Below are 25,983 nucleotides of genomic sequence, written 5' to 3'. Positions count from 1 at the left end.
GTGTCAAACATATAGAAGTTTTTCAACAATTTGTACATATTTCGGATTATCTTTATATAATACAAAAGCTTACTTCTTTGAGCAAAAGTACACGTGGCATCTTCATACATCCCATTTCACTGAATGTTTTTCCATCAACCAATCAAAATGGATCTTGACTCATTCATTTTCTATTAGCCAATCAAAATTGAATCATGACTCACTTATTTTTCACCAACCAATCAAAATTGATCATGATATGATTTTCCCCCTATATATAGACAATTTGATTTTTTATTATTTTCATCTACCTCTTCCTCCCATAAAAAATCACGGCTTTCAACTCATTATCTTTTTGTTTTATTTTTTTATTTTTTATTGTTTTATTGTTTATTTAACATTTCTTATTGTTATGTTCCTTTTTATGTGATTTCTTTGGTTGATGTTTCTTATTCATATTCTCTTTTCAATTTTCTTTTGGTGTTTATATGTTCATTGTTTTTGTTCGGATCTTTATTTTGGACGTGGAAGCCAATCAAGAGAAAAGAAGAAATGGATCACATATAAATTAGAATATATACGAAGGATTTCTATTACCACGTTCAAATATAATCACTTTCATCCCCCTTTTGTTTTATTTTAATCCCTCAATACTCACAATTTTTTTATCTATCTATTCTATTTTGTTTAATTTTTCTTATGTTTCTTATGTTGTTATTTTACTTTTAATATCTTGCTCTTTTATATGTTATTTTGGTTTTTGATTTTTTTTTTTTTTGCTACTTTATGCTTGAGATGGAAACCAGTCAATAGACAAGAAGAAATACATCCTATTTTCAAAAAATTGATTGAATCGATAACTTTGGAGTGAAAAAATAAGAAATACATATTAGAAAATCGATTTTATGGCACCTTTGATTTTTGTTTTTTGAGTCAAAAAGTTCCTTTTTCTTTAACTAAAAGGGAGCAAGGTGCTACCCTAAAATTTTAAGTGCATTTTCAAAAAAATAGTAAACCTTACAATCATTTATATTTTATTTCCTTCATCCTAATTAAATATTTAAATGAGTTTATACTATTTTTAAAATTAATATCCTAATTAAAGATTATTAAATTATTATGTTTTTTAAATGAAAAAATATTATGTTTTATTCAATGATGACATTCTGTCATTACGTAATATTAGGGACTTATTGTGACATTTTGATAGAGTTCTCATGCAATTTATACTGTTCTGGAGTGCAAAAAGCTTAAAATTTGAAGTCTGTTCGAAGGAAATCGCGCCACGCCAATTTCAAGCCGTGCTGCGATTTTTGAAGCAAAAATACACACTTCCTGTAAAGGGGAAATCGCGGCACGCCAATTAACAAGGCGCGGCGCGATTTTGATGGGTCAGGCCCATGACTTCTATAAATACTGCACTCAATCTGAAGAACAAGGGTTACGATTTTGGAGAACGAAAGTGCGATTTTAACACCCAGAAGGCTGCAGCGGAGAGGATTTCATCATCTCTAACCCAGTTTATGTATGTTTTAATTCTTTCATTGATTATGCTATTTGTAAACTCAATTATGAGTAGCTAAATCTCTTAGAGATTAGGTCGGAGATGAACCTATGTAACCCTAATTGATCATATGTTGCTGTGAAACTCTATTACTTATTAATGATATTCTAGTTTTCATTCAATTCAATTGTTCTTACTGCTTTTTATATCCTGATCAAATATAAACATGATTTTGTGAGATCGAATGACTACTGACCATAGCTTTCGACTTAGACCTAATTGAATTGTTCTAATAAACATGGTTAGTCTAGGAATGGATAATCGTTTGTTAGTGATATTAGGTTAACGTGCTTAAACCTTTGATGATTATTAGACCACCTAAGGAATTAGGGGCTGTAGTTTAAAAAGAGGGTCCTAACTCAAGGGATTGATTAGGGCTAATTTGTTAACTATCGTGAAACTAGAGAATCATTAGTAATAATAGGTGCAGTAACCAATTAGGGGAAACATAGAGGATTCGAAGACCTGATCTCATCTCTCTCCTATTTTCTTAATCAAATCTTTACTATTTTATTTGATTTCTTAAAATCAAACCAAATCTACTGCCTAGTGGCAAAACAAAATAAACTTTTATACATCCTACTTTTATAACGAAATTGAATTATTGAAGTTAAAAACAGTCCTCGTGGGAACGATATTTTTACTACTTCGATAGTATTTGGTGCACTTGCCAGAGAATTATCAAGTTTTTGGCGCCGTTGCCGGGGACTGTTGAATTATTTCAACAAGGCAATTACGTTATAATTTAGGGTTTTTGCAATTTAATTTTCTGTTTTTTAATTTTTATTTTTCTGTTTTCATATTCACTTGATTACTTTGCGTTGTGCAGTGCTACTAAGGTATTTTGCTGTTTATGCGAGGTAAACAGAGCTCTGACGACTTAGAGTACGATCCGGAGATTGAAAGAACTGCTAGAGCACTTCGGAAAGCTGTCCGATCGCAAAGGTTAGCTCAATCCGTTCCACCGGGTGTTCGAGAACAAGTACCGGAGCAACTCTCAAGTGAATCTGAAACAATCTCTTCTCCTAAATCTGCAACGATGGAAGGAGAAGGAGTTGTACCACCAAGACCTAAGCTTGGAGACTACGGGTTAGCCACTCATCGCGGTCAACTGACCCACACTTTTCAACCAGCTAACCCCGTAGCGTTCGACATCAAGACAACTGTCCTCAATGGTTTGAGGGACAAGCAATTCGATGGGACTGAAGCTATGAGTCCTCATGAACACTTGAGCCGTTTTGCTGAAACCTGTGAGTTTTGTGTGCAACCAGCCACCGTGACTGAAGCACAAAAGAAGCTAAGGCTATTTCCTTTCACCTTGACGGGAAGAGCAAAAGATTGGTTGCTAACAATTCCAAACGGGACTGTCCAAACATGGGAAGAGTTAGAGCTGAAGTTCTTGGAGAAATACTTCCCTATGTCTAAGTATTGGGACAAGAAGATGGAGATCTCTAACTTCAAGCAAGGAGAAGGTGAATCATTGTATGATGCTTGGGAGCGATTCAATTTGCTTCTCAAGAGATGCCCTAATCATGAGTTCACCGAGAAGCAATACCTCCAAATCTTCACTGAGGGGGTAACACCAAACACTCGAATGTTCTTAGATGCTTCCGCGGGAGGTAGTCTCAAGAGCAAAACTGATCATGAAGTCCAAGCTTTGATAGAAAACATGGCTGGAAATGAGTATCGTGCTGAAGCTAAGAAGAAGGAAAGAGGAGTGTTTGGGGTAAGTGAACAAACTGCTATCCTTGCCAACCAAGCAGCAATGAACAAACAGATCGAAGCTCTAACTAAGGAGTTTCAAGGCTTCACTTTGGCTCAAAAGCAACAACAAGTAGCAGCAATCAAGTGTGACTTATGTGGTGAAGAACATCCCAACGGTGAATGTGTTCCGGAAGGATCAAGTGAAGAAGCTAACTTCATGGGAGGATATCAAAGGCAGAATCAATACTACAATTCAGGCATTAATAAGCATCCAAATCTAAGCTACTCAAATAACAATGCTTTGAACTCTCAGATGCTCACTCCTCCTCAACAACAACAAAGGAAGCCATCAGCTCTTGAGGAGACTATGATGAACTTCATGAAGATGACTCAAGGCAACTTTGAAGAGATGAAGAAGAGTCAAGAAGCTGAAAGAAAGAACAATGAAGCTTCTAGGAAGATGCTTGAAACTCAACTGGGGCAATTAGCTAAGCAGTTGGCTGAACAAAACAAAGGCGGATTCTCAGGTAACACTAAAGATAACCCTAAGAATGAGTCTTGTAATGCTATTGAATTGAGGAGCAAAAAGGTTTTGACACCTTTAGTTCCAAAAGCTCCAAAGAAGGTTGATGATGTAGTTGAGGTAGAGGAGAATGATGTAGTTGAAAAAAATGATGAGGGTGTAGTTGAAAAAGAAAATGATCATGGAAAAGTTGAAAACGAAAGGAAGAAAAAAATAGAGGGAGAAAAAAGTGAGAAGTTAATTGATGAAGATTCAATCTTGAGGAAGACGAAGAGTCAGATTTTGAAAGATGGAGACAAACCACAGGTTATTCCATCATATGTGAAGCTTCCATACCCTCACCTTTCGAAGAAGAAAGAAAAGGATGAAGGCCAATTCAAGAAGTTCATGCAACTTTTCTCACAACTTCAGGTGAATATTCCTTTCGGTGAAGCTCTTGATCAAATGCCGTTGTATGCTAAGTTCATGAAAGACTTGTTGACTAAACGAAGGAAGCCTAAGGATGATGAGAACATAGCACTTTCTGAAAATTGTAGTGCTATTCTTCAAAAGAAGCTGCCACCTAAGCTGAAGGATCCTGGTGCTTTTACTATCCCTTGTTCAATTGGACCGGTAGACATTGGAAGAGCTTTATGTGATTTGGGAGCAAGTATAAATCTGATGCCACTTTCAATGATGAAGAAGCTTAAGTGTGGGGAACCTAAACCAACAAGAATGACCATTACTTTAGCTGATCGGTCAATCTCTTATCCTTTCGGTATACTTGAAGATGTGCTAGTCAAGGTTAATGACTTGGTATTTCCAGCAGATTTTGTGATCTTAGATATGGCTGAAGATGAAGATATGCCACTCATTCTAGGAAGACCATTCCTTGCGACTGGCCGTGCTTTGATTGATATTGAGAAAGGAGAGCTAATGTTGAGATTCCATAAGGAGCAAGTAGTGTTTAATATATTTGAGGCCATGAAGCACAAAGATGAAAATCCCAAGTGTTACCGGATTGACATTGTTGAAGAAATAGTTAAAGATGACTCTTGTGAACATCAACCAACACACCCTCTTGAACGTGCAATTGTGAATTCTATAGCAAAAGGTGAAGATGATGAAGATCTTGAAGTAAGTGATTGTGTGAAGCAACTAGCAGCAAGCAAGCAAGAGTTGGTCCGGTAAAAATAGAAGAATTAATGGGTAAGCACTCCATAGATGTTCCTATTTTGAGTGGAGAAGGAGAGAAAAATCCAGAATTAAAAGAACTCCCTTCTCACTTGAAATATGTTTTTCTCACTAAGGATGCCTCTAAACCAGTAATCATCAGCAATACCTTGACACCCTTGGAAGAAGAAAAATTAATGAGGGTGTTAAGAGACAATCAAGGAGCTTTGGGGTGGAACATTTCTGATTTAAAGGGTATTAGTCCAGCTTATTGTATGCATAAAATACACATGGAGGCTGAATACAAACCGGTGGTTCAACCTCAAAGGAGACTTAACCCAACCATGAAGGAAGTGGTAAAGAAAGAGGTGCTGAAGTTATTAGATGCAGGTATGATCTATCCTATCTCAGATAGCTCATGGGTAAGTCCAGTTCATGTGGTACCCAAGAAAGGAGGAATGACGGTGGTAGCAAATGAAAAAAATGAATTGATACCTACCCGCACCGTCACTGGTTGGAGAATGTGTATAGACTACCGGAGGTTGAATACCGCAACAAGGAAAGACCACTTTCCATTACCATTCATGGATCAAATGATTGAGAGATTGGCTGGCCAAGCCTTTTATTGCTTCTTGGATGGGTATTCAGGGTATAATCAAATTGCAGTGGCTCCGGAAGATCAAGAAAAGACTGCCTGCACTTGTCCATTCGGTGTGTTTGCTTATCGAAGGATGCCCTTTGGGCTGTGTAATGCGCCGGCAACCTTTCAAAGGTGCATGCTTTCCATCTTCTCTGATATGATAGAGAAGAACATTGAGGTATTTATGGACGACTTTTCTGTTTTTGGTAAGTCTTTTGATCAATGCTTGTTCCATTTAAATGCTGTACTTAAAAGATGCACCGAAACTAACCTTGTTTTGAATTGGGAAAAATGTCATTTTATGGTAACTGAAGGTATAGTTTTGGGACATAAAATAAGTGCTAAAGGCATTGAGGTGGACCAAGCTAAGATAGAGGTTATAGAGAAACTTCCTCCACCAATCAATGTTAAAGGAGTGAGGAGTTTCTTGGGGCATGCCGGGTTCTATCGGCGGTTCATAAAAGACTTTTCTAAAATTTCCAAACCCCTCTGTAACCTCTTGGTCAAAGAAAACGAGTTTAATTTTGATTCGGAATGTCTAAATGCTTTTTCTTTGATTAAAAACAAGTTGGTGACTGCACCAATAATCATTGCACCCAATTGGGATTTACCTTTTGAACTTATGTGTGATGCAAGTGATTATGCTGTTGGTGCAGTCCTAGGCCAACGCAAGAACAAATTTTTCCATGCAATTTACTATGCAAGCAAGGTTTTAAATGAAAATCAAGTTAACTATTCCACAACTGAAAAGGAATTGCTTGCTGTAATCTTCGCATTGGAAAAATTTCGTTCTTATCTAATAGGCTCCAAAGTCATTGTTTTTACAGATCATGCAGCTCTCAAATATCTCTTAACTAAAGGGGATTCAAAGCCTCGACTGTTGAGGTGGATCCTATTATTGCAAGAATTTGATCTTGAAATTCGTGACAAGAAGGGAGTCGAGAACGTGGTAGCTGACCACCTCTCAAGGCTGGAAAATGATGAGGTAACAAAGAAGGAGAAGGCCATCAAGGCCGAGTTCCCTGATGAACAGCTGTTTGCTATTGGAGAAAGACCTTGGTTTGCTGACATGGCAAACTTTAAGGCCGGTAACATAGTTCCTGATGATATGACCTATCCTCAGAGGAAAAAGTTCTTCAAAGATGCGAACCACTACTTGTGGGATGACCCTTATCTGTTTAAGGTAGGTACTGACGGTTTGATTAGACGTTGTGTTGCAGGTGAGGAAGCACATAGTATCATGTGGCACTGCCATAGCTCAGCTTATGGAGGCCACCACAGTGGTGAAAGAACAGCTGCAAAAATTTTGCAAAGTGGATTCTGGTGGCCCACCCTTTTCAAAGATTGCCACGACTTTGTCACAAGATGTGACAGATGCCAAAGGACAGGTAACATATCAAAGAGGAATGAAATGCCCCTAAAAGGAATCATTGAAGTTGAACCATTTGATTGTTGGGGTATTGATTTTATGGGACCATTCCCTTCCTCTTACTCTTATCTCCATATTCTAGTCTGTGTTGATTATGTCACAAAGTGGGTTGAAGCGATACCATGTGTTGCTAATGATGCCAAAACGGTTGTCAATTTCCTTCAAAAGAATATTTTCACTAGGTTTGGAACCCCTAGAGTATTGATCAGTGATGGGGGGAAGCATTTTTGCAATAATTTTCTTGAAAATGTGCTCAAAAAGTATAACATTAAGCACAAAGTTGCAACTCCCTATCACCCACAAACTAGTGGTCAAGCAGAGGTTTCAAACCGACAGCTGAAACAGATTCTGGAGAAGACAGTTGCGTCAAATAGGAAAGATTGGTCCAGGAAGTTAGATGACGCACTGTGGGCATATAGGACAGCCTTTAAGACCCATCTTGGGTTCTCACCCTATCAGTTAGTATATGGGAAGGCATGTCATCTTCCAGTCGAGCTAGAACATAAAGCTTATTGGGCCATTAAGGCCTTAAATTTTGATCAAGTAGCCGCTGGTAAGAAAAGAATTTTGAAACTTAATGAACTTGAGGAGATGAGGCTTAGAGCGTATGAAAATGCACTCATCTATAAAGCCAGGACAAAAAGGTATCATGACAAAAACTTAGTGCCTAGGGATATTAACTGTGGACAACTAGTTTTGTTGTATAATTCCAGGTTGAAGCTGTTTCCTGGGAAGCTCAAGTCAAAATGGTCCGGACCATTCTTGGTCAAAAGTGTGTCACCATATGGAGCTGTTGAACTAGTGACACCTGAAGGAGATCGAAGTTTCAAAGTAAATGGACAAAGAGTTAAACCATACCTAGGTGGCGACCTACCTAAAGGAAGGGTGGCACTCATTCGGAAGGACCTTTGAGGATCCTTAGCAGTCAAGCTAGTGACGATAAAGAAGCGCTGGGTGGGAGGCAACCCACTAGATTTACTTTGTTTTTCAATACATTCAGTTTTTTTTTATCTTCTTTTTAATGTCGAAGTCCATTGAACTTATTTCCCTATTGTAATTGCTCCTGCACTTGTTTATTATTAATGAATTTGTTTTGTTTCATGTGACCTATTACAGTTTAGTAACAGTTGTTTGATGAAACGGTATTCCAAAAGTTCTCAAGGAGGGGTGACTTGATTCAAAGGCGAAGTGTACGGCGTTGCTAGGTAGTCACATACTCCCAGAAATCTCAGCCATAAGGTTCATTGCCAAATCTTGTTTTTCAATTTACTTATATTTAGATTAGTTTTCCATGCAACTACATTTCTAGAACTTGCATTGTTTCTCTATTATTGATTGGTCTTTGTCAATTACACACTGAGGCAAAAGTGCTTGGTCCTGTGAGCCTTTTTGAAGCCTACCCTGTTTTAATTTGTTGAATTTATCCTTTCTTAACCAATTGTGAGCCGGTAGGATTAGAACTTTTTGTTCGGTGACAAACTACATTACAAGCCTAGAGACTTTTAGGACTTGTCCCTTAATGTATTTTCTGAGTTAAGGCATTGTAGAATGTTGCTAAAGATTAAGTTTGGGGTTGCTATTGGAATTTGCAACCAACTAAGTTTGGGGTGGGGGTACTAGAGAATAAGAGAACAAAAATTAAAAGAAATATGAAATTGTTATGCAAAATATACACAAAAATGGTGTATTAAAAAAAAAAAAAAGAAATTGAATGATGAAAAAGGGACAAAACATTGAAAATCCGAGTAACTTCAAACTCGATTGTCCCTAAATGTTAAAAATATTCTCTAGTACCTTTGCATTGATTGTTATTTCAAAAGGTGAATGATCGAAGGATTGAATTTTGTGCTTTAATTTCCGTAGGAATGCCTAACTCAAATTTTGTGTAGCCTACTTATCCAAATATATCCCACCTTTCACCTAAGCCCCGTTATAACCCTAAAGACCTCAAAAGTGTGTAATGATATTGACTTTGATTGATATTTAGAAACTTTTCAAGCGTATGGTAATATGTAGACCTACATGTCGACTGGTAGAACCCTATTTCATATTGTTGCGTGGAGTTGTGAATTGGTGGATGCGAACAAGTCAAACTAGCTCATCTTTAGCTAGAAGGAGAATGAACTTTTGGGTACTATCGTTTTGTCAGGTAACTGTTATTTTACTGTCGTTTGTCACTGTTGCAAGCAAATTCCTTGAGGACAAGGAATGGTTTAAGTTTGGGGTTGTGATGACATTCTGTCATTACGTAATATTAGGGACTTATTGTGACATTTTGATAGAGTTCTCATGCAATTTATACTGTTCTGGAGTGCAAAAAGCTTAAAATTTGAAGTCTGTTCGAAGGAAATCGCGCCACGCCAATTTCAAGCCGTGCTGCGATTTTTGAAGCAAAAATACACACTTCCTGTAAAGGGGAAATCGCGGCACGCCAATTAACAAGGCGCGGCGCGATTTTGATGGGTCAGGCCCATGACTTCTATAAATACTGCACTCAATCTGAAGAACAAGGGTTACGATTTTGGAGAACGAAAGTGCGATTTTAACACCCAGAAGGCTGCAGCGGAGAGGATTTCATCATCTCTAACCCAGTTTATGTATGTTTTAATTCTTTCATTGATTATGCTATTTGTAAACTCAATTATGAGTAGCTAAATCTCTTAGAGATTAGGTCGGAGATGAACCTATGTAACCCTAATTGATCATATGTTGCTGTGAAACTCTATTACTTATTAATGATATTCTAGTTTTCATTCAATTCAATTGTTCTTACTGCTTTTTATATCCTGATCAAATATAAACATGATTTTGTGAGATCGAATGACTACTGACCATAGCTTTCGACTTAGACCTAATTGAATTGTTCTAATAAACATGGTTAGTCTAGGAATGGATAATCGTTTGTTAGTGATATTAGGTTAACGTGCTTAAACCTTTGATGATTATTAGACCACCTAAGGAATTAGGGGCTGTAGTTTAAAAAGAGGGTCCTAACTCAAGGGATTGATTAGGGCTAATTTGTTAACTATCGTGAAACTAGAGAATCATTAGTAATAATAGGTGCAGTAACCAATTAGGGGAAACATAGAGGATTCGAAGACCTGATCTCATCTCTCTCCTATTTTCTTAATCAAATCTTTACTATTTTATTTGATTTCTTAAAATCAAACCAAATCTACTGCCTAGTGGCAAAACAAAATAAACTTTTATACATCCTACTTTTATAACGAAATTGAATTATTGAAGTTAAAAACAGTCCTCGTGGGAACGATATTTTTACTACTTCGATAGTATTTGGTGCACTTGCCAGAGAATTATCACTTTTGAAAAAATATTATGTTTAAAACTTGATAGACGTTTGGCAAGTGCACCAAATACTATCGAAGTAGTAAAAATATCGATCCCACGAGGACTGTTTTTAACTTCAATAATTCAATTTCGTTATATAATTAGGATGTGTAAAGTTTATTTTTAGTTTGCCACTAGGCAGAAGATTTGGTTTGATTTTATGAAATCAAATAAAAGAAATTAGATTTGATTAAGAAAATATGAGAGAAAGATGAGATCAGATCCGTCGAATCCTCTAAGTTCCCCTAATTGGTCTACTGCACCTATTTGTTATGAACCCTCTTCTAGTTTACGATGATTAACAAATTAGCCCTAATCAATCCCTTGAGTTAGGACCCTCTTCTTAAACTACAGCCCCTAATTCCTTAGGTGGTATAATAATTCTTGAAGGTTTTACCGAACGTTAACCTATTATCACTAACAAACGATTATCTATTCCTAGACTAACCCTGTTTATTAGAACAATTCAATTAGGTCTAAGTCGAAAGCCATGGTCAGTGGTCATTCGTTCTCACGAAATCAAGTTATATGTGATCAAGATATAAAAAGCATTAAGAACAATTGAATTGAATAAACTAGAATTGAATTCATAAACAAAATAGAGTTTCACAGCAACATGTGTCAATTAGGGTTACAAAGATTCATCTCGGATCTAATCTCTAAGAGATTTAGCTACTCATAATCGAGTTTACAAATAGCATAATCAATGAAATAATTAAAACATACATGAATTGGTAAAAGGTTGAAGAAATCTCCCTTCTAGCCGTCTCTGATGTCTCAAAATCGCACTTTGCTCTCCAAAATCGTAACCCTTGTTCTTCAGATTGAGTGCAGTATTTATAGAAGTCATGGGCCTGACCCATCAAAATCGCGCCGCGCCTTGTTAATTGGCGTGCCGCGATTTCCCCTTTACAGGAAGTGTGTATTTTTGCTTCAAAAATCGCAGCACGGCTTGAAATTGGCGTGGCGCGATTTCCTTCGAACAGACTTCAAATTTTAAGCTTTTTGCACTCCAGAACAGTATAAATTGCATGAGAACTCTATCAAAATGTCACAATAAGTCCCTAATATTACGTAATGACAGGATGTCATCACAACCCCAAACTTAAACCATTCCTTGTCCTCAAGGAATTTGCTTGCAACAGTGACAAACGACAGTAAAATAACAGTTACCTGACAAAACGATAGTACCCAAAAGTTCATTCTCCTTCTAGCTAAAGATGAGCTAGTTTGACTTGTTCGCATCCACCAATTCACAACTCCACGCAACAATATGAAATAGGGTTCTACCAGTCGACATGCAGGTCTACATATTACCATACGCTTGAAAAGTTTCTAGATATCAATCAAAGTCAATATCATTACACACTTTTGAGGTCTTTAGGGTTATAACGGGGCTTAGGTGAAAGGTGGGATATATTTGGATAAGTAGGCTACACAAAATTTGAGTTAGGCATTCCTACGGAAATCAAAGCACAAAATTCAATCCTTCGATCATTCACCTTTTGAAATAACAATCAATGCAAAGGTACTAGAGAATATTTTTAACATTTAGGGACAATCGAGTTTTGAAGTTACTCGGATTTTCAATGTTTTGTCCCTTTTTCATCATTCAATTTCTTTTTTTTTTTTTAATACACCATTTTTGTGTATATTTTGCATGTCAATTTCATATTTCTTTCATTTTTGTTCTCTAATTCTCTAGAAAACGTCTATCAAGTTTTCTAGAAATTATTATGTTTTTTAAATGAAAAAATATTATGTTTTATTCAACGTCATATTTTTGTATCCATCATTCATTCTATTATTAAAATTAATAATCACATATGCTTTAAAACTGCATTAATATTTTTATTAATTACCTTATTTATAAGTGGAAAGTTGCAAAAGTCTTATAATAACAAAACTAAATGAATTTTTGATTTCTTATTAATATCTTTCAATGGCACTTTGCCTCCTCAAAAAAAAAACATGTTTCAATGACAACCATCAAATTATTATCATTGTTTGATTTCTCAACCAATCAAATGGATTCATGCACCCTTTGTCTTAATTTTTGACCAATTAGATTTAACAAAATCATGAAAGGTTTCAATCATACACGTATTTTTTAACAATAAGTTAAATATAATTTTTTTCCAACAAATATAATTCGTATAACAAGCAAAATATTTGTTTTTCCACTCAACTTTCAACCATAACATAGCATGTGGACATGACATTTTTTTCTTTTATTTTTCTACAAAAGATGCAAAATCATGCAAGCATTTAATGTTATATCAATTTTCTAATTCAATGTATTTATTGGTTTCGTTTAAATGTGTTTTTCCATGATGTTATAGGTTTTTGGTACAAAATTGGATGAAGAAGAAAACAATTAATTTTGTTTTGGGAAAGAAAAAAAATCTAACAACTAATTACTAACATTTGACATTAAAAAAGCATTTGTTTTATACGATATCTTTTTTCTTAATTAAATATATAACTTTTAAACTATGATAATCAATAAAATCTTATGTCTTTCATTTTAAATATTATTCAAGACATTTTGCTAATTCCCTAAAAAAAGACATTTTGCAAATTAAAAATAGAAAATAATTGACATTTTAAGGATCTACACTAACAAGTTTTTTTAAGATAAAAATAAAATTTATGGAGAAAAAAAAAGTAGGGGATGTAAATCTAACCCGATAAAAAATTAGGGACATAAATCGAATCCAAAAAAAGAGCCAACACGGTCTTTTCTATTCATTTCAGTGATAGTCTTTGTCCCAATTGTTGTTTTTATCATCTTGAATTTCATTTGAAAATATTATGACATTTAATCAAATGAACTTTGTTCATTGATATGACCACATATGCTAAAATTTATTTGTGATAAAATATTTCTAAGTATACAACAATGCCTTAAACTTTGGTAAAAAAAATGCCTTAATTTTTTTACTAAAGCCTTAAATATTATACTATCTACATTAAATTTTTTCAGCTTATTATAGATGTTTCTTATTCATAGCATCATCATCACTTATTATAATTTACAATTTTTTGTCTTGGACCATGAGAATTGCTAAAAAAAAATTAAGCAAATTTGTTGCTAATTTTTAAAAAGTTACTTTGAAATTAAACCAAGATTGTATTCCCATTTTTTATTAATATGGAATTTATATTTATATTGTTAATATATTTCATGCAGTGACCTTTAACCACATAAATATGATTAATACCAGTATTCAATTGAAATTAAATTTAAATTATAAACATTTGTGAAGTAATTAATTTTTTACCGGAGTTTGATCGAAAGATTGTTCTACTGAAAAATAAAACTCGGGTTTCCTGATTAATTTGGAATTCACTAACCACTTGAGTTCAATCCCATTACAATCAATGCTTTTTTAGTAAAAATATTTCAAATAATTCTAATTTCATAATTCATATTAATGCTCAAATAAATTTTACAGTCCTATAATTGCAACTCGGTTGGAAGCTCCGTTGAAATTGATATGCATGTGTCAATGTTCAAACTTATACCCCTCATTGTGTGAATTTAACCGCTGGAGTACTTGAGAGAAAAAAATACAAAATATCTCATGAGTATATTTTTCTAATTGCTCTAATTTATATAAATGGAAAGGATATTCTCTCCAAAAAAATAATGGAAATGATATATTATAAAAACCATTTTTAAATATGAATGTCATGAGTGTTGTATGTTTTAGGAGTTTATGAAAATAGAAAGAAGATGCTAATACCAATATTGAATAAATAAATGTTAATTTTTTTAGAGGATAAATAAATGTTGATTATTAATTGTTGTAGATTCAAACAAAATCACCACGATGTTAAATTAAAATATTAAATAAATAAAACAAGAAATTTTGTTCATGTGGTTAATTAGCTCCATCAACGACGAATTATTATGGAGAACATGAGTTTGATTCTAGGTGGAACAGTTAATGGTCAAACTTTACTAACCTCCCGACTTAATTTAAGATTTATAGGACCCCTTTACCTTTAAAGCCATAGGGTTAACACCATAATAAACAGTGGTGGGCCTAATAGAGAATAATGTTTATGAAACGACTCTCTTCACTTTTATACAGATCTAATTAAATAAATTATTTTAAAATAAATAAGCGTTGTTGGAATATAACAATATAGTTATTTGTGGAACTCATTTGTTGAAGAATTTACATTCTTATTAAGTATTATTATTAAAAGATAAATGAGTAATGTGTATAAGCGACTCATTCAAAATCTCAAATTGGCGAGAGCTTTTATTCATACAAATTTAATACATGTTTCATTTAAAATTAATGTTTGAAAGAAATACATGACATCTAAAAACTTAAAAAAAATAGTTCATAATTTTTTTACTACCGGGGATCATACATTTAGTTTAATCATCACTTTAGACTAAAAGAAACCACATAAGTGATATTGACACCACATCTTCACCTTAAATCTTAAGACATTAGATATATTATGTTGCTCAACATCTACTCTTGAATTCAAATGTTGAACTTTTACTCACATTTGACACAATAACAACTCTCCCACTCGCGCTTCCGCTACAAAGTCGAACCGAGTTTTGTTACGACCATTGGAATTTATGGGGGAACTCACGGTGGTGTGGATCGATCCATTGGAGCTAGAGCAATCATCCAAGTGAGAATGATATTACATTTTCACCGAATATTTAAGGTATTAAGTATATGAGTCTTCCAACTTATATGTTGTCCAACCTCCACTCTTTTATTCAATGTTGAAATGTAACTTACACTTAATACATACAACATTTTTTTTACTTAAGTATGGTTGAATTCTAGCCCGTGCTTGGCACGGGTATCCATACTAGTTTAATCTAAACCAATATAAATTGTTTTGGAATTATATAATCTAAAAACGTCCAAAGAAAAATCATGTATATGCCTAGCGGTGTGTTTAATGCATTTTGGTCGGTTTGATAATTTTACACGTATCTATTAACTATAGTTACAACCATTGATGGTGGTGTGACTATAAATAGTCTTGCATTTTTCAATTCTTTACATTCTAAAATTCATCTTTCCTTCTTTTGTTTTGTTTCTTATTTTCTTTTTGGGGCAGTTATGATTACATTGTTTCACTGTTAGTCAACATATTATCCCTAATGCTGCTTCGTGGTATTTGTGGGGTAGTACAAGTGGTTGTGTTGTGGGGTTAGCATAATTAGCTAAAATGTGTTATCCCAAAGCTTCTTCCTTTTTCTCCTTATAGTACAGATTTAACTTTAATTGTTTCTTAATATTTTCGCAGTAGCTGTAGTCATCATATTATAGGATTTATTCAATGTATGTCTAAATTTTATCCGATGATGATATTATTGTAAATTGATTATAAAATCATGTTGAATTAATAAAATTGTGTTGTGTTCTCGCTTTCATGTTAAAGTACAACCAAAAAAAAAATGTTCGTTCGAAAACACTGTACCAAACACATACATGAATTGCTATATTATGAACTGCAATTCAGTATTTCACTTATGTTCGGCACATTCTAACTTTATATAGTACCGAAATTATTAGTGTCTTTGTTAAGAAGAAGCACACTATAAATATAAAGCATATTAAATTGATCAAATCATCAAAAAACAAATCTATCTTGTACACATATACATCTTCAAAACAACTAGAAATCAAAATGGTTGTTGTAGGTGGAATTTTGAAGCTCAAGAATAATGTCTTCAAAAAACTCCAAAAAACCCTATTAATGAGAAGAAATGATAATAAATCAAGGTATGTTGCAAAAGATGTGAAAAAAGGACATTTTGTTGTGATTGCTAAGGATGAAGATGAAGCAAAGAGATTTGTTGTGCCATTGAGTTGTTTAACAAACCCAATATTTGTGAGGCTTTTGGAAGAAGCAGCTGAAAAATATGGATTTAATGGAGATGGTGCAATTACTGTTCCTTGTCGACCTAATGAATTTCAAATGATATTGGAGCAGAAAATGCAAGATGAAGCCATAGACGACCTAGTGGATATTTCAAGTTAAAGCAAATTGTATCTCAACATTATTAGAAAAATTAAAATTAGTGATAAAACATAGAGAAATATATAAATTTCTAAATATTTCTTTTGTCAAATGCAGTTTTGATGCTTTTATTTTTAAGTTTAATGCTAACTAAATTTCTCTTGCTAGTTAAATGTAGTTTTGATCTTTTTATTTTGAAAGTTCATACTAATGTTATTTTTAACACTTTTAACAATTTGAATACACATGTTTCAAAATACTCACACTAAATTTATTTCATTAACTATACTAGGGCATTTGTTAGCATTTTCATATTTATTTTTTATTTTCTTAAGAGAAACATTTTCCTATTTTTAAATATGTGATTTCTCTATTCTCAGAAGCTTAACTCAGTTTGTAGAAACAATGCATAATATATGCAAGGTCCGAAGTTCAAACCTCAGAAAAAAAATGCGATTTCTCTTGCCTCTCTTTATCAAATTGCACGACTTGGTAGTGAAGTGATTGCATATAAGTTTGATACATGTGGAGCTGACATGATCATTATGTGTTTATGTGGTTGTTAGTTACATACAGACCCGACAAGAAGATGTTGATGTGGTAATAGAACAACTGAGTATAGGCCCGTTTCATGGGTTGTCCCTTGGTTGAAAGCTTGTCCCTCAAATCTTGTGGTCCTTGGTTTGATAAATAGAAATGAGTATTTAAAACCGTGAATGAGAATAAATAGGAGAACAAAATGAATTTAAACCTTAAAGTTGTTTTCTAGTAGTGTAGGTTTCGACATCTTAGAAATTTGACCCATTGTGTTATACTCAATGTTGATTGATTAGTGTGGATTTAATAAAAATAGACAAATCTTTCACAATACAACAAATCTAAAAAATTATAGTAAATAATTTGAAGAAAAACTTTGCTAAAAATAATTTATAATAATAATATTCGTATTTAAAACTAATCTTTTCGAAATTTTGAATTTTTCTCAAGTATGTGCGTTAAGAACACGTTTAAAATTACCATGAGTTTGATAAATTCAGGATGACACTGTAATTTTGTTAGTGTAGTCTTTATTAAAGTCAAATTAAACTGGGAGTCGATATGTACTCCAAAGGAGGAAGGAGGGCTAGGGATTAAGAGGGTGGGAGCCTTTAAATTATCTTTAATGGGTAAATGGTGTTGGAGGATGATGGTTGATAAGGAGGGATTGTGGTACCGTGTTTTGAAAGCTCGTTACGACGAGGAGGGAGGTCGGTTGAAAGAGGGTGGTAGCCATTGTTCGGCTTGGTGGCCGTCCTTGAGTAGGATTCGTGAAGGGGTTGGAGAGGGAGTAGGCAGCTGGCTTGATAATAACACTCGTAGGGTAGTTGGTAACGGAAGGGGCACTTCTTTCTGGTATGACATTTGGGTTGGGGAAATTCCGTTGAAACTTAAATTTCCTCGCCTTTTTGATTTGTCCGTCGATAAGGAGTGTTCGATGGAGAAGATGGGGAGGGGTTTAGGGGCGGTTGAGGGGTGGGAGAGGTTGTGGTGTCGTCGTTTGGTGGTGTGGGAGGAGGAGAGTGTGAGGGAGTGTTCTGTGTTACTTCATACCAATGTTTTACAGGAAAATGTTGAAGATACTTGGAGGTGGCTGTTAGATCCAATTCATGGATATTCGGTGCGGGGGGGAGAGTCTTACTACATCAGGCGAGTTGGTGGGTAGCTCCCAAGTTGTCGACTTTTGGCACAAGCATATCCCTTTCTAAGGTGTATGTGTTCATGTGGCGCCTACTTCGCAACAGACTTCCAACCAAGGATAATTTGGTGCGGCGGAATGTCCTTTCTCATGAAGATGTTGTGTGCGTGTCTGGATGTGGGAGTCGAGAAACAGCAACGCATTTATTTTTGGGTTGTGACGTCTTCGGATCCCTCTGGTCTCATGTTTGGCTTTGGTTGGGTATCTCTTCAGTTTCGTTTGGTGATCTTCATCAACACTTCAACCAATTTATTACTATGGCGGGTTTGCCTAGATTCACACATATGTTTTTCAGAATCGTTTGTTTTACCTCTATCTGGGTTCTTTGGAAGGAAAGAAATGAATGTGTGTTCAAAAACATGGCATTGACACCGCCCTTATTGAAAAGGTTCAACTGACATCTTTTTTATGGTTAAAGTCAAAACAGACAACATTTACTTACAGCTATCATGACTGGTGGAAGCAACCGCTCCTTTGTATTGTATGGGCGTCCACTTGTAATCTTTTCTTTGTTTTGTTGCTTCGGTGGTGTTTTGATTTGGTTAGCCCCTAGTTTCTGTAAATACTCTTGTGTGGTTTCCCTTTTGCACGCCTAATGCAGGGTAAATCATTTTTGTTAATATATATCATTTTTTTTTTCAAAAAAATTCTCATGATTTCACCAAATTTTTCTTCAATCAGATCATGTGCTAAATTTCCCTGTTGCTGTAAGCCATATCTACTTTAATTGGAATTAGCTTGTCATCAAGCATCAAGTTTCCCGTAAGTTTTGTGATAAATTTACTATTTAGTTTATATTTTGATATCGGTGCTTATCATATGCTTTGTTTAATGGGAATTCTCTGCAAATAATATTTGGGCAATTTCCATTTCCACCTACTATTCTCTCGCATGCCTTTTGAATTGACTATTTTGTCCCTGATTGGATTATATAAGTCGAAAAGGTTATATAATCCCCAACAAATTAGAATATAGAGAAGAGAAAAATCTATCATTAAATCACAACGATTTCAGAAGCATAATTTTCAATGACATAATGCAACAACATAAAACAACAACAACAATTGTTACAACAACATAATTTAACACAATCATGGATCAGTCAAACTAAACTCTACATCAGATCTAACCATACAAGTCCTGATTTCTTCAGAAGTTCTGGATCTAATCAAACTTTATCGAGTTCCATGTAAAGATGTCAACAAGGAATGATCTAACTCGATCGGTCTCTTCAAACTATATTGACCAAATATAGAGAACATGACTCTCACGTCATCGTTTCAGAACTTCATATCGATAAACTGGAATGCTTCCATCCGACTTGATCGACAGACAATGATACTTAACATTGTTCATCTTCTTGTGTCTCCGTAGTTTGAACGACCATTAATTTGGTCAATGTGATTCTTCAAGTCAGACAGTGCGACATCAACATGGACCCTAAAAAGATTAGGCCCCCTAGTTGTAATAGATTGCAGCTAGCTTAATGGTCATTTATATATATTGTATAAGTGGTCATGGTTGTGTGGTGTGGGTTGAAAATCAACCAAACATTCCACTTCGTAATAGTGTTGAAATTATCGGTGCAATGTGGACCAACGAAATGTATATGACTTGTTCGGATTACATAATCTTAATTGTGTCAAACACCTAATGCACAAGTTTTTCAACAGTTTGTGCATGTTTCAGATTATATAATATGAACCAATATAAATTGTTTTGGAATTATATAATCTAAAAACATTCAAACTATGAACGGTGGCATTACCAATAAGATTTGGATGGTTGGTAGTGTGTTTAATGCATATTGGTCGATTTCATCATTTTACATGTATGTATCTATCTATTAACTATAGTTACAGCCTAAGATGGTGGTGTGGCTATAAATAGCCTTACATTCTTCCATTCTTTACAGTTTAAAACTCATCTTTCCTTCTTCCGTTTTGTTTCTTATTTTCTTTTTGGGTAGTTATGATTACATAGTTTTACTGTTAGTCATCATATTATCCCCAAAGCTGCTTCGTGGTATTTGTGGGGGCAGTACGAGTGGTTGTGGGGTTAGCATAATAAGCTAAAATGTGTTATCTCACATCAATTTGTATGGAAATTCTTAGATAGTGTCACAAACACAAATTCAAATCATTTAGGCGCACACACAACAATATGTTGAGTTTGCAAAATACTCATTGTATTATTCCACTGTGAGTTAGCCTATATATAGGCAAAGGTACATAACTTGGAGTGCAAGTAACAACACATAACAAACACTCCCCTAATCTGAGCATACAACAGGCAAAACTCAGAATAACAACAAAACTAAAAACAATCAGAAACAACAAAGAACAGAATTACAAAGATTAAAAGTCTGTCTTCTTCATTTCACAAACCCCAAGCTTTGCCCTCAACTTGCAGAAACTTTCAAGCTTCAGAGGTTTAGTGAAGATGTCAGCCATTTGATTTTCTGAAAAACAATGCACCAACTCAATTGTTCCATCTTTTGTAAGATCCCTCAGAAAATGAAATCTGACATCTATGTGTTTGCATCTTCCAAGCAAGATAGGATTCTTGGACAGCTTAATAGATGAACTATTGTCACAATAGATTTTGGTGCAGCTTCTTCGAGTTTGACAGAGATGATGAAGTATCTTTCGGAGCCAAATTCCTTGACAAACACATGAAGAGGCTGCCATAAACTCTGCTTCAGTGGTTGAGAGTGTAATTATAGCTTGTTTTTTACAACTCCAAGATATAGCTCCAGAGCCAAGTCTATACACATAACCTGATGTGCTTTTCCTATCATCCAAATCTTCTGCATAATCAGAATCAAACCATCCTTCTAATTCACAGTTCAACTCTCCTTTTCTATATAAAATCCCATACTGCAAGGAACCTTTCAGGTATCTCAAAATGCGTTTTGCTGCAGCAAAATGCATTTCTGTTGGCCTTTCCATGTATCTGGCTATGAGACATACAACATAGGCAAGGTCAGGTCTTGTAGCAAGAAGGTACATCAAGCATCCTACCATTTGCTTGAAATTGGTAGTATCAATCCTTTTTCCACTTTTATCTTTAGAGAGCCTGTTACCAGGAACAATAGGATTGCATACCATATTACATTGTTCCATACCAAACCTTGAAAGAATTTCTTTAGCATATTTTTGCTTAGCAATGAAAATTCCTCTAGTTTCTTGAGTAACTTCCACACCAAGAAAGTATCTCATTTTTCCCAGATCAGTCATGGCAAAGTTCTTCTTCATAGAACACTTGAAATCATCAATTAATACTTCACAATTTCCAGTAAATATCAGATCATCCACATATAAACTAACAATTAGGATCTTGTTTTCAGCATGCTTCACAAATAGAGTGTGTTCACGAGGGCATTTTTCAAAATTTTCTCTGTAGAAGTAAGCTTCTATTTTACTATACCATGCTCTTGGTGCCTGTTTTAGTCCATATAGTACCTTCTTCAGTTTGTAGACACTATTGTTGTCTCCCATTTGATATCCCATAGGTTGTTCAATATAGACATCCTCAACCAGTTCTCCATGCAGGAAAGCACTCTTCACATCTAACTGATACACATTCCATCCTTTACAAGCTGCAAGTGATAGAATGGTTCTTGTAGTATCCCATCTTGCTACAGGGGTAAATACTTCATTATAGTCAATACCATATTGCTGAGAGTGCCCTTAAGCTATCAGACTTGCTTTGTATTTCTCTACTTCTCCTTTTTCATTCAATTTGGTCTTGTAAATCCATTTTACACCTATCTTCTTAGCTTTTGAAGGTAAGATGGTGAGTTCCCAGGTATTGTTTTTCTCAATTGCAGTAATTTCTTGATCCATAGCCTTTCTCCACTCTTCATGTTTGATGGCCTCTTCATATGTAATTGGATCATTGCTGGTACTGAAGACAACAAAACTATGTGACTCAGCTTCTTCTTCTGTTTCCTGGCCAGTCACATAATCATCCAGATAGCTGGGTTTCCTTCTTAATCTTGTAGGAGGTGTCTCATCATTATTGTCTGACTCATCATTGTCATCATCTTCATGTTCAATATATGAGGCATCATTGGTGCTATTTTCAGCAATTTCACCAATATCTTCATTTTGTTCGCTATTACCATCTTCTGCTTCAATTGCTATAACTTCTGGTGTGGATTTCTCACTCCACTCCCAACCTTTATTATCTTCAATTTGGTCTTGTAAATCCATTTTACACCTATCTTCTTAGCTTTTGAAGGTAAGATGATGAGTTCCCAGGTATTGTTTTTCTCAATTGCAGTAATTTCTTGATCCATAGCCTTTCTCCACTCTTCATGTTTGATGGCCTCTTCATATGTAATTGGATCATTGCTGGTACTGAAGACAACAAAACTATGTGACTCAGCTTCTTCTTCTGTTTCCTGGCTAGTCACATAATCATCCAGATAGCTGGGTTTCCTTCTTAATCTTGCAGGAGGTGTCTCATCATTATTGTCTGACTCATCATTGTCCTCATCTTCATGTTCATTATCTGAGGCATCACTGGTGCTATTTTCAGCAATTTCACCAATATCTTCATTTTGTTCACTATTACCATCTTCTGCTTCAATTGCTATAACTTCTGGTGTGGATTTCTCACTCCACTCCCAACCTTTATTATCTTCAAAAACAACATCTCTGCTCACAATAATTTTGTCATCAATAGGATCATAAAGCTTGTAAGCCTTGGATTCTTCACTTATACCAAGATGAACACATTTTTTACTCTTGTCATCCAACTTTTTCCTATGAACATATGGGATATGTACATAAGCAATGCATCCAAACACTCTGAAGTGTTTTACTGAGGGTTTTTTATCACATCATGCTTCCTCAGGAGTGACATCTTTGACTGATAAGGTAGGACTTCTGTTTAGTACATAGGTGGCCCATTTAACAGCTTCAGGCCAAAAAGTTTTTGGGACATTTCTTCCTGCAAGCAGGCACCTCACCATGTTCATAATGGTTCTGTTCTTTCTTTCAGACACACCATTTTGCTGGGGTGTGTAGGCAGTTGTCAATTGTCTCTTAATTCCTTCATTGCTGCAGAATTCATTAAAAGCATTAGATGTAAATTCACCTCCTCTATCAGTTCTTAAGCATTGAATCTTGCATCCAGACTCTCTTTCAACTACAGCTTTGTATTTTTTGAATGTTTGAAAGACACTTGCCTTATCTTGCAAGAATTAAACCCAAGTTTTTCTACTAAAATCATCAGTAAATGTGATGAAATACCTGTTTCCACCATTGGATTGTGGATTGACAGGTCCACACACATCACTATGTATCAGTTCCAGTTTCATAGTGGCCCTCCATTTTGCAATTTTTGAAATTGGTTCCCTATGCTGCTTTCCCACCATACACTTTGAGCATATGTCAGATACTTCCTTCAATTCAGGCAGACCCTTCACCATTTCTTTCTTTACAAGAGTTTTCAAGCCTTTGTAACTCAAATGCCCATATCTATCATGCCATAATTGAGTTTCACTTTCACTTGAAACCTTCAAACACTTTGGAATGATCACAGGAGCATGGATGATGTACATTCTATTAGCAGACATTTGTGTTGACATGATTAACCATCTTTCTTCATGAAACACTTTGCACATATCTTTCTGAAACATTATTGTGAGATTTTTCTGTTGAAGTTGCCCTATACTCAACAAATTATTACTAAGTCCAGGCAAATAATGAACATCAGTAATAACTTATGTAATTCCTCCAATAAACAACTTCAGATTCCCTTTTCCCATAACTTGCATCTTTGAATCATTTCCTAATTTTACTGATGATCTAAAACTATCATCAAAATCAAACAACCATTCATTTGTTCCTACCATATGATTGCTACAGCCAGAATCAAGAAACCATACCTCATCTGCAGCTGCATTTGTGAATTCTTGCTTTGTCATCAGCAACATCTCTTCACTATCATCAAATTCAGCATAGTTAGCATCATTTTCCTCCCAAGTGGGACACTCACTCTGATAATGACCAAGTTTGTGGCACTTGAAGCATTCAATTTGGTCTTTGTTCACTCTTCCTCTACCACGGCCTCCACGGCCTCTTTGACCAGTTCTTGCTCCTCTGCCTCTCCCATAGCCTCTTGCAGATTGAGAAATCTTCAAAGCTTGTTCTTCCTCTTTTGATTGTTGTGCTTGCATTCTTTGTTCATGAACAAGAAGGCTACTCTGTAATTCATCTACACTCAGAGTAGTTACATCATTGGATTCCTCTATAGAGCACACTACGTAATTGAACTTTGAAGTCATAGAACGCAGAACCTTTTCCACAATCACAGTTTGTTCCAATTTTTCACCATGTGATGCCATGCGATTTGCAATTGCAAGAGTTCTTCCAATGTAATCATTCACAGATTCACCTTCTTTCATGGAAAGAACTTCAAATTCACGACGAAGAGCTTGCAATTGAGCTCTTTTAACCTTTGTTGAGCCCTGGTATTTTCTACGCATGGAATCCCAAATATCCTTTGATGTATCACGAACAAGAATTGTCTCCATAATAGAACGATCAATGGATTGAAACAGATAGTTCTTGGCTTTGAGATCACGAAGCTTGCTTTCTTCTGCAAGTCTTCTCTGTTCTGGTGTTGCATTTGCAGGTGCAATGGTGACTCCATGTTCAATGAGATTCCAGTATTCTTTGGAGCGAAGAAGATTCTCCATCAACATGGACCAATGATCGTAGAAACCGTCGAATTTGGGAATTGCAGGTTGAAGAAATGAAGATGAAGACTCTGTCATCGTTGAAGATGCGAAGAAAATGAAGATTGATGCAAGAAAACGATCGGTGCCACCGTAGAACCACCGTAACTAACTTCCTCTGCCGTAGAAACAAATTAGAACCACCATAACTAACTTGTTTTCTCTTTTCTCTCTCTCTCTCTCTCCCCCTCTCCCTTCAAACAAAACTGCGTTTTTCTTTTGAAGTGAGAGTAAAAAACAGGGCCCTTCTAAGCTCCTGATACCACTTGTTGAGTTTGCAAAATACTCATTGTATTATTCCACTGTGAGTTAGCCTATATATAGGCAAAGGTACATAACTTGGGGTGCAAGTAACAACACATAACACGATACACATTAACCAATATTTTCAATAATAATAACAATAAATTAATTTTTTTTTTCTCTTTTTACTTATTTCCATTGTATGTGTGTCTAAACCAAATAAATTGTGGTTGTAACCATGCAAGAATTGCTCCAACTTGTATGTCATATCAGTTTGGATTTGAAATTGTTGCCACCTTCTTCCTTTTTCTCCTTATACTACAAATTTAACTTTAATTGTTTTTTAATATTTTCGCAGCAGTCCTCCATGGCATTGATATTATAGGATTTATTCAATGTATGTCTAAATTTTATCCAATTATGATATTATTGTAAATTGATTATAAAATCATGTGAAATTAATAAAATTGTGTTGTGTTCTCGCTTTCAAGTTAAAGTACAACCAAAAAAAATGTTCGTTCGAAAACACTGTACCGAACACATACATGAATTGCTATATTATGAACTGCAATTCAGTATTTCACTTATGTTCGGTATATTCTAACTTTATATAGTACCCAAATTATTAGTGTCTTTGTTAAGAAGCACACTATAAATATAAAGTATATTAAATTGATCAAATCATCAAAAAAAACAAATCTATCTTGTACACATATACATCTTAAAAACAACTAGAAATCAAAATGGTTATTGTAGGTGGAATTTTGAAGCTCAAGAATAATGTCTTCAAAAAGCTCCAAAAAACCCTATTAATGGGAAGAAATGTTCATAAATCAAGGTATGCGGCACAAGATGTGAAAAAGGGACATTTTGTTGTGATTGCTAAGGATGAAGATGAAGCAA

The 25,983-nt window shown here is 34.9% G+C and overlaps 2 protein-coding genes and 1 non-coding gene across 3 annotated transcripts; 1 reads left to right on the top strand and 2 right to left on the bottom strand.

The window, feature by feature from the left end:
- Nucleotides 1-2,975: 2,975 nt before the first annotated feature.
- LOC146930334 (small nucleolar RNA R71) lies at nucleotides 2,976-3,082 on the bottom strand. Its single transcript, XR_015009202.1, has one exon. It is a non-coding gene; the product is annotated as a small nucleolar RNA R71 (small nucleolar RNA).
- Nucleotides 3,083-16,018: 12,936 nt separating this feature from the next.
- LOC146930333 (auxin-induced protein 15A-like) lies at nucleotides 16,019-16,372 on the top strand. The gene has a single exon (XM_085707533.1). It carries the CDS (start codon nucleotides 16,019-16,021, stop codon nucleotides 16,370-16,372), a length of 354 nt encoding a protein of 117 aa, XP_085563659.1.
- Nucleotides 16,373-23,820: 7,448 nt separating this feature from the next.
- LOC146930332 (uncharacterized) lies at nucleotides 23,821-24,876 on the bottom strand. The gene has a single exon (XM_085707532.1). It carries the CDS (start codon nucleotides 24,874-24,876, stop codon nucleotides 23,821-23,823), a length of 1,056 nt encoding a protein of 351 aa, XP_085563658.1.
- Between the last annotated feature and the right edge of the window lie 1,107 nt (nucleotides 24,877-25,983).

The sequence above is a fragment of the Medicago sativa genome, chromosome 4, assembly GCF_051527215.1.
Source record: "Medicago sativa cultivar Bolivia chromosome 4, Bolivia_mono, whole genome shotgun sequence".
NCBI classification, from domain to species: Eukaryota; Viridiplantae; Streptophyta; class Magnoliopsida; order Fabales; family Fabaceae; genus Medicago; species Medicago sativa.
This window is presented reverse-complemented; position numbering and strand designations above follow the sequence as displayed.